The 15,247-nt window shown below is 35.5% G+C and overlaps 1 protein-coding gene across 10 annotated transcripts in view; it reads left to right on the forward strand.

Annotated features, from left to right (window-relative positions):
* The window catches only part of HDAC9 (histone deacetylase 9), a 581,092-nt gene that overhangs the window by 255,516 nt on the left and 310,329 nt on the right, over positions 1-15,247 (forward strand). For all 10 annotated transcript variants that reach the window (XM_027102607.1, XM_027102608.1, XM_027102611.1 and 7 more), the window contains one exon: positions 10,902-11,035. In XM_027102607.1, coding sequence (XP_026958408.1) covers positions 10,902-11,035 — 134 coding nt within the window. The remainder of the gene's footprint in view (positions 1-10,901; positions 11,036-15,247) is intronic.

Genomic DNA, 15,247 nt, shown 5'->3' on the forward strand with positions numbered 1-15,247 from the left:
TTTGGTTTGTTTTCGCTTTTTAATTAAAGATATTTTCCCAAGTCAGGCAAACTCCCATTAATCCTTCAGGTTTTAGTTTACGTGTTATTTCCTTCATGAAGCCTTGTTTGGCCAGCTAAATCCAAATTAAATCAATTATGGTCCCTCATAACAAACTGGATTTCTCCCTGAAAGATTGTAATTATTTATTTTGGGGATTGTGTTCAGCTGGGCTCTCTGTGTGGGAAGAGATTGTGTTTTCTCTTCTCTCTAACCCTAGCACATAGGTACATGGCTAGCCCAAGGAGGGTACTCGGTGTATGTACTTACTGTATAATAAACAAATGAATATCCGAATGAAATGAGAGTAAATAGACATGAATTACATGCAGCTACACACAGAAAAGATTATTGGTGCATTAAGTGAAATTTCGGAGTAACACTTATATTTTTTTAATTCAAAAAAATGTTCATTGAAAGTAATTTGGTAAATTTGGAAAACTGTAAAGGAGAATCACCTATTATTCTATCACTCAGAGGTAACCATAAGTAAAATATACATTTATTTATTCCAGTACTTTTTCCTCTTCCTAGGTGCCTCTCTTTAACAGAGTAAAGAAAAGTTATATGTGTGTTTGTGTTCACGTCTGTGTGCACATGTATATCTGTAAATATGTATATGTGTGTGTGTGTAATTGTGTGTGTATGTATATGTGTATGTGCATGTGTTTATGTGTGTGTTTTAAGACCTCTCAGAGTAACTAATGTTACCACCTGTATCAGAATGGAGAGATTAATTTCATTTGGGTAGATAATCAGTTTTGAAGTTACTGTCCTCAAATATATGTGCTTGAAATTTCTCCTGAAAAATTCCTCCAAAATTTGTTTCTCTAATTCTCACTGAAGATGATAAAATAGCTATCTTTTTTATTTAGGAGATTAAATGGACTTGGTCACATATATATTATAACATTTATTAACATAAGTTATAGCATATATTTTTAAAGTATATATTAATATACATTAGTTATACATATATGTATATATATATTTTTTAATTAAAAAAATTGTTTTGGCTTTTCCATGCCTGAGAAAGTCATCCTATTACCTTCATACACACTTGGACACAGACTTATTGGGGCACACTTTTTGTCTGGAAATGTGGTTAAATGCTCAAGTATTTGACATTCAAGAGGAGAAGTCTGAGGTCAGCACTGAGGAGAATTCAGAGGCCATCTTAGTATGTGTTCCTTTGTGGGCAGCTGTTCATTCTTTTCTGGTGCCTCATAGTATATTTTCTTTATCCTGTTAATCCAAAAAACAAAACCAAAAAAAAAAAACCCCAAATTATCTTTATGATGAGCATTTGCAGTTACATACTCATGTACATTGACTCTTTCTATTTATGGAAAAATTCTTCAATTATTCCAACTATTCAGTTAAATCTGATTTCTTCCTCGAGAACAGTCTTTTTGTTCAGTTGTCTATTCTCTGACCTCCATACTCTCTGTAAATCTCTAAGTTTTTATTTAACGGCACTTATCTGGTTTTCTGAAATGTGAATTCCTTTTTTGTTCTCCAGTGTAGATTTTAATTTTGCCACTATGTATTTAGTTTTTTCTTGCCATCCTCATTTACCTTATTCATCTTTCTTTTTACTCGTTAATTTAGCTTGATTTCTCCTTTTAGCTGTTGGCTCCTATTTTATAGGATCAGTGTCTTTTGACATTTGAAGATCTCAAAAAGTTTCTAAAATCTAACTTTTGTTCCTATAGTAAATCAAATTCACTGAGCTAAGTAGTAGGAATGATGTTTCCTTTACAGTTTCTGTAGCATATTCTCATAGACCCAGTTTTTGTTTTTTTGTTTTTTATTTTCTTCTGCTCACTCAATCTTTTAAAAACAATTTTTTTTTGAAGTATAGTTGATTTACAATTTGGTGTTAATTTCTGCTGTAGAGCAAAGTGATTCAGATGTATATTTTCTGACTTTCGTTTCATTATAGTTTACTATAAGATATTGAATGTAGTTTTCTGTGCTATACAGTAGGACCTTGTTGTTTATCTATTTTGTATATAGTAGTTTGTATCTACAAATCCCAAACTCCTAATTTATCCCTCCCCCCACATTTCCCTTTTGGTAATCATAAGTTTGTTTTCTATGTCTGTGAGTCTGTTTCTGTTTTATAAATAAGTTCATTTGTATCATTTTTTAGATTCCACATATAAGTGATATCATGATAAATTTGTCTTTGTCTGACTTCAGTTAGTATGATAATCACTAGGTCTATCCATGTTGCTACAAATGGCATTTCATTCTTTTTTATGGCTGCATAATATTCCATTGTGCATATATACACTACAACTTCTTTCTCCATTCATCTGTTGATGGACGTTTAGTTTGCTGCCATGTCTTCGCTCTTGTAAATAGTGCTGCTATGAACATTGGGGTGCATATATCTTTTGGAATTAAAGTTTTATCCAGATATATGCCCAGGAGTGGGATTGCTGGATTGTATGGTAACTCTATTTTTAGTTTTGTGAGGAACCTCCATACTGTTCTCTATAGGGGCTGCACCAATTTACATTCCCACCAATAGTGTAGGAGAGTTCCCTTTTCTGCACACCCTCTCCAGCATTTATTATTTGTAGACCTTTTGATGATGGGCATTCTGTGACTGGTGTGAGATAGATAGTTACCTCATTGTAGTTTTGATTTGCATTTCTCTAATAATTAGTGATGTGGAGCATCTTTTCATGTGCTTTTTGGCCATCTGGTGTGTCTTCTCTGGAGAAATGTCTCTTTAGATCTTCCACTCATTTTTTGATTTGGTTGTTTGTCTTTCTGATATTGAGCTGCATGAGCTGTTTGCATATTTTGGAGATTAATCCCTTGTTGGTCACTTCATTTGCCAATATTTTATCCCATTCTGTGGTTTATCTTTTTGTTCAGTTTATGATTTCCTTTGCTGTGCTCACTTATTCTTGAAAGCTTGAATGTAGAGTGATCTTTCTAGATATTTGCCAGTAAATACGTAGTGAATTGTTTGACTTCGCTTTTTGCCAACTTACATACTGGTTGAATCTCCTTCTCGGTTATATAGTTGAATGGCAACACTTAATCTAGTTCCCACGTTCTAACAGACTTGCATATAGTGTTAGTTGGAAGCCCTAGGATGGAATTTCTTCCCCCCACTTCTCTTTTAGCTGCTGATACGATGATTTACACAAACAAACAAATCTAAGTCTTAGAAAATGCTCCTTATGTACTCAGAGGCACAATTTAGCAAGTTTTAAACAATTATTTTTGCATATTTCATTTGCCTGCTAGACAAATCAAGTTTAACACATAATTAAAAATTGTACTATCTGGAGGGAACTTACCTCAACATAATAAAGGCCATATATGACAAACTCATAGTCAACATCGTTCTCAGTGGTGAAAAACTGAAACCATTTGCTCTAAGATCAGGAAAAAGACAAGATTGTCCACTCTCACCACTGTTATTCAACATAGTTTTGGAAGTTTTAGCCACAACAATCAGAGAAGAAAAAGAAATAAAAAGAATCCAAATTGGAAAAGAAGAAGTAAAGCTGTCACGGTTTGCAGATGACATGATACTATACATAGAGAATCCTAAATATGCTACCAGAAAACTACTAGAGCTAATCAATGAATTTGGTAAAGTAGCAGTATACAATATTAATGCACAGAAATCTCTTGCATTCTTATACACTGATGATGAAAAATCTGAAAGAGAAATTAAGGAAACACTCCCATTTACCACTGCAACAAAAAGAATAAAATACCTAGGGATAAACCTACCTAAGGAGACAAAAGACCTGTATGCAGAGAACTATAAGACACTGATGAAAGAAATTAAAGATGATACAAACAGCTGGAGAGATATACCATGTTCTTGGATTGGAAGAATCAAAATTGTGAAAATGCCTCTACTACCCAAAGCAATCTACAGATTCAGTGCAATCCCTATCAAACAACCAATGGCATTTTTCACAGAACTAGAACAAAAAATTCACAATCTGTATGGAAACACAAAAGACCCTGAATAGCCAAAGCAATCTTGAGAAAGAAAAATGGAGCTGGAGGAATCAGGCTCCCAGACTTCAGACTATACTACAGAGCTACAGTAATCAAGATGGTATGGTACTGGCACAAAAACAGAAATATAGATCAATGGAACAGGATAGAAAGCCCAGAGATAAACCAACACACATACTTTCACCTTATTTTTGATAAAGGAGGCAAGAATATAGAATGGAGAAAAGACAGCCTCTTCAAAAAGTGGTGCCGGGAAAACTGGACAGCTACATGTAAAAGAATGAAATTAGAACACTCCCCAACACCATACACAAAAATAAACTCGAAAAGGATTAAACACCTAAATGTAAGGCCACACACTATAAAACTCTTAGAGGAAAACATAGGCAGAATGCTCTATGACGTAAATCACAGCAAGATCCTTTTTGACTCACCTCCTAGACAAATGGAAATAAAAATAAACAAATGGGACCTAATGAAACTTCAAAGCTTTTGCACAGCAAAGGAAACCATAAGCAATACGAAAAGACAACCCTCAGAATGGGAGAAATTATTTGCACATGAAGCAACTGACAAAGCATTAATCTCCCAAGTTTACAAATAGCTCATGCAGCTCAATGTAAAAAAAAAAAAAAACCACTCAATCCAAAAATGGGCAGAAGACCTAAATAGACCTTTCTCCAAAGATATACAGATCGCCAACAGACACATGAAAGGATGCTCAACATCACTGATCATTAGAGAAATGCAAATCAAAACTACAATGAGGTATCACCTCACACCAGTCAGAATGGCTATCATCAGAAATCTACAAATGATAAATGCTGGAGAGGGTGTGGAGAAAAGGGAACCCTCTTGCACTGTTGATGAGAATGTAACTTGATATAGCCACTATAGAGAACAGTATGGAGGTTCCTTAAACTAAAAATAGAACTACCATATGACCCAGCAATCCCACTACTGGGCATATACCCTGAGAAAACCATAATTCAAAGAGTCATGTACCACAATGTTCATTGCAGCTCTATTTACAATAGCCAGGACATGGAAGCAACCTAAGTGTCCATCGACAGATGAATGGATAAAGAAGATGTGGCACATATATACAATGCAATATTACTTAGCCATAAAAAGAAACGAAATTGAGTTATTTTTAGTGAGGTGGATGGATCTAGAGTCTGTCATACAGAGTGAAGTAAGTCATAAGGAGAAAAACAAATATCATATGCTGACACATATATATGGAATTAAAAAAAAAAAGTTATGAAGAACCTAGGGGCAGGACAGGAATAAAGATGCAGACATAGAGAATGGACCTGAGGACACGGGGAAGGGGAAGGGGAAGCTGGGACGAAGTGAGAGAGTGATGTGGACATATATACACTACCAAATGTAAAATCGATAGCTAGTGGGAAGCAGCCGCATAGCACTGGGAGACCAGCTCGGTGCTTTGTGACCACCTAGAGGGATGGGATAGGGAGGGTGGGAGGGAGGGAGACGCAAGAGGGAGGAGAAATGGGGATATATGTATATGTATAGCTGATTCACTTTGTTATAAAGCAGAAACTAACACACCATTGTAAAGCAATTATACTCCAATAAAGATATTAAAAAAAATTTTGTACTATCTGGTACTTTGTTTTAGGTGTTCCTGTTAATAGATATTATAACAAATAATTCAGGTATTAGAATGTAAAGAGTATAGTAGAAATAGAAAAAATTAGGCAAGATAAACCTCATGGATAGGTTAGAATTATGGTTAGAAAGTATAACAGCTGCTGTGGGTATGATTTAGAGGTTATTAGAAATGACCCTTCAAAATAGCTCCTTGTATCCATTTTAGTAATTCTACCAATTGCAGGCCATTTTTTAAAGATTTGTTTTTTTTATTTTTAAAAGGTCATCTTTGACCTCCCCACCCTGTATTTTTGTTTCTTCCTTACCATACAGAGTCTTAAAAAAACATGTCATAAAAGTATATTCGTAAGTACCTCACCTTTACTGCTAGATCATAAGTTAAATGTAATAAAATGAAGTTGCTGGTGCCTGGATCATTGTGAGCATTCACTGACTGTTTACTGAACCTGCATCTTTTAGGAAAGATATTATGTTATATATATATTTGTGTTGTGCTTGGTTCAGTTCTTTGGCCCTGAAAAGTGTTTAATATGTGTTGTTGAGCAAATCCTTAGGAAGGTATGAAACCTCAGGCTTTAACCAGAAAAGCAATGTGAAGCTGAATGTTAAGAACTTGTGATCAGGATCAGGAGTTTTAGGTCTAAAGATTCTAGACTCAACTTTCCTAATAGACCAAGGTGGACTCAGCCTCGCAATCATATAAGATTGAGCATAAACCTGAAGATATGAATGGCTTCTATGGCTAAATAATGACTTAACTACACGCAATGATTAAGGAAAGGGAAAGATGCTGCACTTTGTGCTTCCTCATTTAATAAAACTGAAAGCCAGAGAAAGCACAAAGTCCAAGCTTATCTAAAAAAACATATCAAAAAATTTTGAGAGTTTTTTTTGGTAGAAAATAGACTACTAGAGTTTAAAATTCAGGTAAGGCTTTATGTTAAGACTCCTTTGTGTATTTTCTCAAAACCTAATTTTAACTCTTGTCCCATTGATTGAGAGAGATTGATCCATTGGCTTATGTTGTAAGTGGTAACCAGTGAGGCAGAAAGGGTCAAAGAAAAGTAACATTCCATATGAATCCCAAAGAGAAGATCAGGCTTGTTTCTCACCCTATAAGTTTTTGTTACTGGAAAAAAAAAAAAAAAAAAAAAGGAAAAAAGAGAGAAGAAAAGAATGGAGATGAAGGATGAGGTTAAGTCTCACCTTGCAGTGTACCTGTTAACACCTCATTGCTAGGTCATTAAGATGAGTAAGTGGAGGTTTGGGGTTCCAGACTTTATTTATTTTCTCTTAAGTTCAAATGTCTTTCCAGGAGTTCCTGGACTTTGTATTATAATCTCCAGATACTTGGCAATAAATTTCAGCTACCATAACCTGTTTAATAAATTTTTTTTGGCAGTGGCTTATGGAGAAAATTTTGTTAAAAGAGGAATGATTACTATGGAGGTGAAGTTAGATATGTCAAGAGATGAAATAGTGAAAAAAATAAGCAACTTAATGATTAGAATCTCTACTCTTAATATGTTTTCAGAATGAGGGAAATACTGTATTTTATGTTTCCATGTTAATCATTAATATATCCTTCATGCAGCGCAAAACTGTGGTTGAAAATATGTTAAACAGTTCCTTTTATGTAGTAGCAACTCATAAATAAATACTTGATATATCTGAACTGTGGAGACATGTCTTATATATCATTGTATTTTTTAAAATAAATTTATTTATTTATTTTTGGCTGCATTGGGTCTTTGTTGCTGTGCGAGGGCTTTCTCTAGTTGCGGCGAGGGGGGGGCTACTCTTCATTGTGGTGCACGGCGGTCTTCTCATTGTGGTGGCTTCTCTTGTTGGGGAGCACGGGCTCTAGGCATGCGGACTTAAGTATCTGTGGTACACGGGCTTCAGTAGTTGTGTCTCATGGGCTTTAGAGCGGAGGCTCAGTAGTTGTGGCTCACGGGCTTAGTTGCTCCGCGGCATGTGGGATCTTCCCGGACGAGGGTTTGAACCCATGTCCCCTCCATTGGCAGGCGGATTCTTAACCACTGCACAACCAGGGAAGTCCCTATCATTGTATTTTTAATGTTTCTTTTTATGCCTGCTTCCTTTTTTTTTTTTCCTGCCTTCCCTCTTGTCTCCCTTTTGACTTTATTTAAAAATATTTATTCATCTCTTTTTTATGCAAAATGCCATGTAGAAATATAACGAGTAAAATAAATGCCTGTATTAGAGGCACTGGCCAGTTGGAAGGTAAGGCAAATAAAATAACAGGTAGAACATTAAAGAAATAAGGCTATAAATACTTCAGTAGTCCAATGAGGTCCACCAAGTAGGTTCATCAAGGAGGTCTTTATAATGGAGATATCTGACTTACTTCTTGCATCAGTTCATTGATTTATGTTTTTCATTCATTAAAAGTACTTTTGAGGATCTACTATATTCCAAGCATGGTTTACAGACACGAAAAGTTCAGAGGTAAACAATACAACTCTAGTCTGTGTTTTCATAGATCTTACCAGATAGTAAAGAAAATATACAATTAACAATATTATACAACAGTTACAGAATTGTGCTAAACGTTCCGAGGAAGACCTAGAAGAACTAGTAGAGCATATAGTAGGAGATCTAATTTAGAGATCCCAGGGAATGCTTTATTGAGGAAGTGACATTAAAACAATTTTGGGGCTTCCCTGGTGCGGCAGTGGTTGGGAGTCCGCCTGCCGATGCAGGGGACACGGGTTCGTGCCCCGGTCCGGAAAGTTCCCACATGCCGCGGAGCGGTCTGGCCCGTGAGCCATGGCTGCTGAGCCTGCGCATCCAGAGCCTGTGCTCCGTAAAACAATTTTGAAGAATGTATAGGTATAAGCCAAATGAAGGCTAGAGTTATGGAGGCAAGAAGGAAGAATTTTGGTCATAGATGGGATAGCATGTATGACGATCCTAAGGCTGGTATGATTTTGAGTCTTTTGAGGAGTGGAAGGTAAACCTTTGTGGGAGAAATAGAGGTCAAGTGAGGGAAGAGTATGAGGTGAAGCTGGAGAAGTGGAGAAGGGTCTGTGTATGCTGCCTTGAGAAATTTTAACCTCATCTTTGAAGTCACCGAAGGGTTTAAGCAAAGGTGGCTACTGTTAAGTGGCAAATAGCATAGAGTGAAAGTCAGATAGCCAGTTACAAGGCTATCTCAGGAGTTCAGATTAAAGATAATAGCACCTTGGATTTTGTATGGTTTTGGCATTGGAGTTAAGAGAGTGATTCATTATGTATCTTCCAGGGAAAGTAGACAATACTTGTTGGTTCGTTGGAGAGGGAGTGTCAAGAGGACTGTAAGATTTCTTATATGAGCAATGGTGGATTATGATATCCTTTACTGAAATGAGGAACAGTGTGTGAAGTTTAAGATTATGAGCTCAAATCTATGATAGTCTCACTTTATGAAAACAAATGCAGATTTTGGAGGGGCAATTTAGACAAGTGTGCAAGTGTACTGCTCAGAAGGGAGATCAGCACTGAAGATGAAAATGTGAGAGTTAGGGGCACAAGGAGGGATTTTGAAGCCATTGTGTCGATGTTACGCATCAAGAGGGTATCATGCTGAGTGAAACACGGCAGACAGAGAAAGACAAATACCCTATAATCTAAAATCTGTATGTTTAGACCTGGAATCTAAGAAACAAAGCAAAATGAAAACAGACTCAAATGTGTAGTTGCCAGAGGGAAGGGGGTTGGAGAGTTGGGCCAAATAGGTGAAGGGGATTAAGAGGTACAAACCTCCAGTTATAAGTAAGCCACAGGGGTGTAATACACAGCATAAAGGATATGGTCAAAAATATTGTAATAACTTTGTATGGGGACAGATGGTTACTAGACTTATTGTGGTGATCATTTTGTAATGTATGCAAATGTCGAATCACTACGTAGTACACCTTAAACTAACATAATGTTGTATGTCAGCTATATTTCAATTAATAGAAAATAGTGGATGTTATTTGGGCCAGCAAAATGATATTTTTTCCTAGACATAATTTTTGCCACATGGTTCCAAATACACATGTCATTCTGCTGCATGATTTTAATACAGTCAGGAACAAGTATTTTCCCCTCTTGAGTAACAGGGACAGGTATTTTTCCCTCTTGAGTAACATTCCTCTAACACAATAATGTAAGGGAGAATAAAATGCATTAATTGAACCTACTTTTTAACACTAATTGCTTGTATAGTATCTGTTCTTGAATAGATATTTAGAAATTTCTTATGATGGATTCTTCTGCCCTCACTCCATGCCCCCAGAGAATGTATTTTGATGGTAATTTATTGGAATATTTGATTGGTTAAATAATGTCTTATGTCAGGCAATTTTGTAAATAACATGTTCTCCCCCCCCCAAGGAATCGGGTTAAGGGTGGAAATGTTTTTATAGTAATTATTATCTAATTTGTTGCTTTAAAGAGCCCTATTTTATATATCCCTAATAGTTCATTTCATCAAATGTTTATAAAATCTTCCCCATCAAAGGGTCTAACTGAAATATGAAATGTGTTAACTCATGATAATTTAAAAGCAGAGTTTGTTAAGTATCTATGTGATCTCTACTAAAGGTATTGCAGCTGACTTACTCGTTTTTTAAAAGAAACACTTTAGTGTTCCACAATCTAAATTATAGATTTTATTTTATTATAAAATAAGAAGAAGCTCTTTCTGCATAACTTTGAAGAAATTGATTAGCAGAATAGACAAGCAGTTGGAAACTCTTCCAGTTTATTACAGATGTCACATGATCTAAAGTAAGGCTAGAATTACTCTTGAAATAAATTCACAATTTAAAGAGTCAGCTCATTTTGTGGCTTCACTGATAAAATTGAAACCTCTACTGAATTGAGTTATCTGTCTAAAAATGCTTCATAATGATTTAAGGTACTGGTAAAATTACAGTATTTTTTTAAACCTGAAATTTCTTAAGTATCACCATCTTTATTACTTTACTACTAAGTAAGCTAGGGTCTGAGTACTGATTAATCCATGAGTTGACTTCTTTGCATATATATCCAGATCCATAGAGCTAAATAGCTCTGTGTGCTTCCTGGGAATTTGTGGATATGTATTATTTCTCCATTTGTAAATTTATTTGGAAAAGAATGCCTTTTTTGGAGCAATCATATTGTCATGTAACTTGTATCATTCCTTTGTATCATTACTCATCTTGTGCTGTGTTTTCTTTGTCCTGAAGGAATTGCCTATGATCCTCTGATGCTGAAACACCAGTGCATTTGTGGCAATTCCACCACCCACCCTGAGCACGCTGGACGCATACAGAGCATCTGGTCACGGCTGCAAGAAACTGGGTTGCTAAATAAATGTGAGGTAATCCTGAATTGGCCACACTCTTTTACTTACTTAAATAAATCATGTAAAGAGGCCAGTATTCAATTGGGTAGGTGTAGAAAAATGTTAACTCTGTAGTACAAACACCATGATTGATGAACCATCGTAGACATTAGTAGCATAGAACTTATAACCTGACACTGGGCTGGGCACACAGTGGGTACTCAGTCTGTGTTGATGGACTGAGCAGCTGCCTGATGTATGTGCTGTTACTGCAGCGTTTTTCTGTACACACAGTAGTATTCTAGGTATCATTTATTGAGTTAATTTTCTGAGAAACTCTTCGCAAACTGTTAAGTGCTCAGTAGTTGTTATTTCTTGTTATAAGCGATACTCTGAACTAACGTATATGCCGATTTTGCCTCGTGGAAATGAATAGTTTTAAAAGATTAACTGTCTTCTTACCAAGAAAAGTCACTTCTTCTTATTGATGTTTAGATTCATTTCTGTAGATTCTTGGTGAGTCTCATTTTTTATTTAGAAAAATTAGTTTCTTTAGGCTTTCAAAAGTTAAAAGTAAAAGTGTTATCAGGTCAAAAAGACTCCCATTGTCAAATCTGCAAAATATATAACAACCAGCAGTTGTTTGATTTAGTTGCTGTAAATGTCCAAAGTTGCTTAAGATCCAGTAACAGTCTATATTTGAGTCTGAAACTTTTTTAAAAGAAAAATATCCCCCATGTGTTTTCTTACATTACCTTAACATTTATTGATCAAAAGCACTTTTTCTTGGGTCTATATTCTGTTCCAGATGTGTTCTAGGGACTAGAATTATGGAATTTCACAAGGCAAACATGGTCCCTATTCTTATAGACTGATAATTTAACATGTTGCAGAACATATTTGGTTCTGTTATCCTTTATAGAGCAATGAAGGGAATCTAACTAGTTCTTACCAGTTTGGGAAAAAAGTAAATGGATAATATTGATATTTTGACCATAGTTATGTCAGAAGGAAACTAATACTTTGAAACTATACTAAATTCACTGTACTTTGATAAAATGAAGACAATCTTTTGTGACTACTTTTGAGTTAATTGAGTTAACTGATTTTGACAATCGAAAATGTAGTCAATAAAATTCTATTCAAAGCCAATTTACTTTAAAGTGAACCTGTAAAATATTTCAGTTGAAATAGACATGCCAAAGGAGACAGACTATTTCTTAGAGTAAAGTGCACTTGCCTCTATTTGATAGCAGGAGTTAATTCAGTCTGATTTTTCTTCTCTGCAAAGTACTAAAAATAACTGACTTTTAAAGATGCAAACTCATTCATTCGTTGTGTTCATTTCTAAGGATAAATTATTTTTTTTATTGATTTTCTCTTTTGAAGATGAACTGTCTATCTCATCTTACAAGGGAATTAAATGGTTATTTTCTTTACATCAAAATATAGATAATGTCGATGGGTCATTCAGCAGTTGGGATTGTAAATGAATACGTCAGAGCAGTGTATACAGACTTAGTTTCACAAGTTTTATTATGTGTTGATAATAGAATTATCAAATGTTTTTCATATGTGGAGTTCTGCTTTTGATTAAATGTATCCTTTACCTAGAAACCCCAAAGTGACAGAATTTCAGCTAGATTTATTTCTCTGGTTCTTTCCTGAGTGAAAGTCTATTATTCATATTTTTCCAGTAGCATCCATATTATATGGCAGAAGGCTTTCATACTCTTTGGTAAATTTTAGAGTTATCTTCAAGGTTTTCATGATTTTGATAATGCAGTTTGGAAGCCAAACCACTCTACTGTCTGCACGATCCTATATGGAGCCGGTAAAGTAAACCATCAAGGAGACTTACTTGTGGTAGACTAGCCTTAATGGATGTTTGTTCATGAGAGTGTTCCTGTCTCACCTTCGCATCTACTATAGATGTTTTCTAGCTTGGCTGTCTCTCTTTACTTTTGCAAGCTGAGGCATTGCTGTTTACATTTTTTTCACTTTCAAGTCTTTGTTATATCCTGAAGCCCTGCCCCAACTGCTCCAAATTAGCAGTGCCTGATGATAGCTTGAAATGCATTGTTAGTTTGTGATATCCCTTAAATCTGTTACCTGAAGGAACACTATTTATGAAAGGAGCAAAGTGCAGAAGTAAATGGAATGTAAGATGGTTCACACTGGTCTTAAAATTTAAAAGTCTATTATCCTTTTGTGATCAGTCTTCTTCTTCTGTTCCTGGTACATCACATTATTTTAGTCTTGTATTATTTGAAACCATGAAATTCAGTTTATACAACAGCACTGCTGATGTGACATCAGGCCCAGGATGAAATGTTAGAAGAACAGTGGGCACCCCACAGTTGAGTGAGAACGAGTGAGTCTATTCCAGTCCAGTCAGCAAAGACGAGTCTCTCTAGCAAACAATCACACAATTAACAAATAATGCACTTGAAAGCCCAGATTGGCAGATTGGCTCTTAATGAAGACCAAGCACAAAAGTCTGATCCAAAACTTTAAAAGTGCAAACAGAACACTCTTTTTCCTAACTTAGTTTAAGGACAGTTCAGCAGGTGTTTGCTTTCCTAAGTGATGAAATTGTTGCCCATATTATTTATTTGCTCCTGTGTTATCAAAACATCTATGACTTATGCTGACCTAATCCAAAACATGCCATAGAATTTCACTGGGACAGGAGGTAAGGAGTCTCAATTCTGCCGGTGTACAGAGAAAAAAATGCTTTCCTCAGCCAATGGAGTAGTCAATGTTGCAATTAAACAATGATTATGATAGAAAAGATGGCGATTTTAAAACGTTGAAAGGGCTTCTTTGTTTTTAAACAATAGTCTGATCCACAAATCAAACTTATGTATCGTTTCAATTCATTTATCAATGTAGAAAATTAATCAAAATGGATTCCTTCAAAGGTTATTGTTCAGTGTTAGAGTTGACCTTAGTCCTGCCATTAATTATCTGTGTACTTTTGTCAGATCATTTAACCTTAGTGATCTTTGGTTTTCCCATATGTAAGATGAGGGTGTTAAGCAGGATATTTGCTAGGATCTTTCAGCTCTAATATCATATGAAATTAGATGCCTAAGAAGTTAATTTGGAGCATAACACTTTCTTTGGTTAAGAGTAGACAAAACTTTTAGGATGTTTTAGTAAACATATTGCTTTTAGTTTGTAAGCTATAGTGTAAATTGGCTGTGCTTACAGTCCTGATTGGCAGCCAGAGAAAACATTAGTCCTTATTATATTAGATTACAGTGGTTACATGGGTTAACGTCTCTTGGCATGACGTGGCACTGTTTTAAAAAAATTGAAATAGTTAATAGTCCCTCATGCCAATACCATTTAGTTGTTTCCCCTATTGAATCATTCACACTGAGTTTAGTGATTCTGTTGGGAGTAAAAAGCAAAACCAGCAGCTTTCTTGTCACCATAAGAAATGGGTCTGGAGGGGTCATTTGATGTCCTCTTTGGGAATAAGCTCTTGGATTAGGTAGCCAGGTTTCTGAAGTGTGTGTGCCCCTGAAGAAAAAGATGTGCTCTTCTGTGCTTAAAAAATTGCAGAGGTTGACCCATCATCTGTTAGAAATGCACTTGCAGGTGTTTTTCCAGAAGTGCTCATGACTCTCAGCCCACCACGCCACCCACAGACATTTGCTTGCTCTCACGTTTGTTTTGAGAATAATAACATTTTATAATGCTTTTGTTGGATTATACATTATATGGAATTTGCATTGCCTCTTTGTGACTAATATTGAATAACTTTGTTTCGCTTAATTCATAAGTAAAAACCATAAGCAACATACTGTGCTGAAATGTTTAACTCCTTTATTCAAGTGCCAACACAAAGTAATTACAAACAATTCTGGGACACAGAACCAAGCTACTGTTGCCCCTTCTGGGACTTCTCAGCCATTCCAGTGAAAAATGTAGAGAGCAGGTTTAGTGTAAAATCTTAAGATGCCAGGGAGCTCAGGGATAGGGTCTCCAGCACACTTTCCTGCACACACAAGTGATTTTTAAAATACCTTTTGTAAATCTAAATAAAGAAATATAATACTCTTTAGAAAAACTCAATTTTGAAGTGTGCAAGTTTTCTGACTTGAAGGTTACAAAGTACTAAACATTGCAAGTTAATGGAAATTCAATTAAACATTTGTTTTATGGACTAATCTAACTAGATGGCAGCACATAACAGCTTACTGTTTTGTTTAGTTTGCAAAAAACTTTTGTGTATGT

The sequence above is a fragment of the Aethalodelphis obliquidens genome, unplaced genomic scaffold (genome assembly GCF_003676395.1).
Source record: "Aethalodelphis obliquidens isolate GAN/ISIS:26980383/991018 unplaced genomic scaffold, ASM367639v1 scaffold5, whole genome shotgun sequence".
In the NCBI taxonomy this organism is placed as follows: domain Eukaryota; kingdom Metazoa; phylum Chordata; class Mammalia; order Artiodactyla; family Delphinidae; genus Aethalodelphis; species Aethalodelphis obliquidens.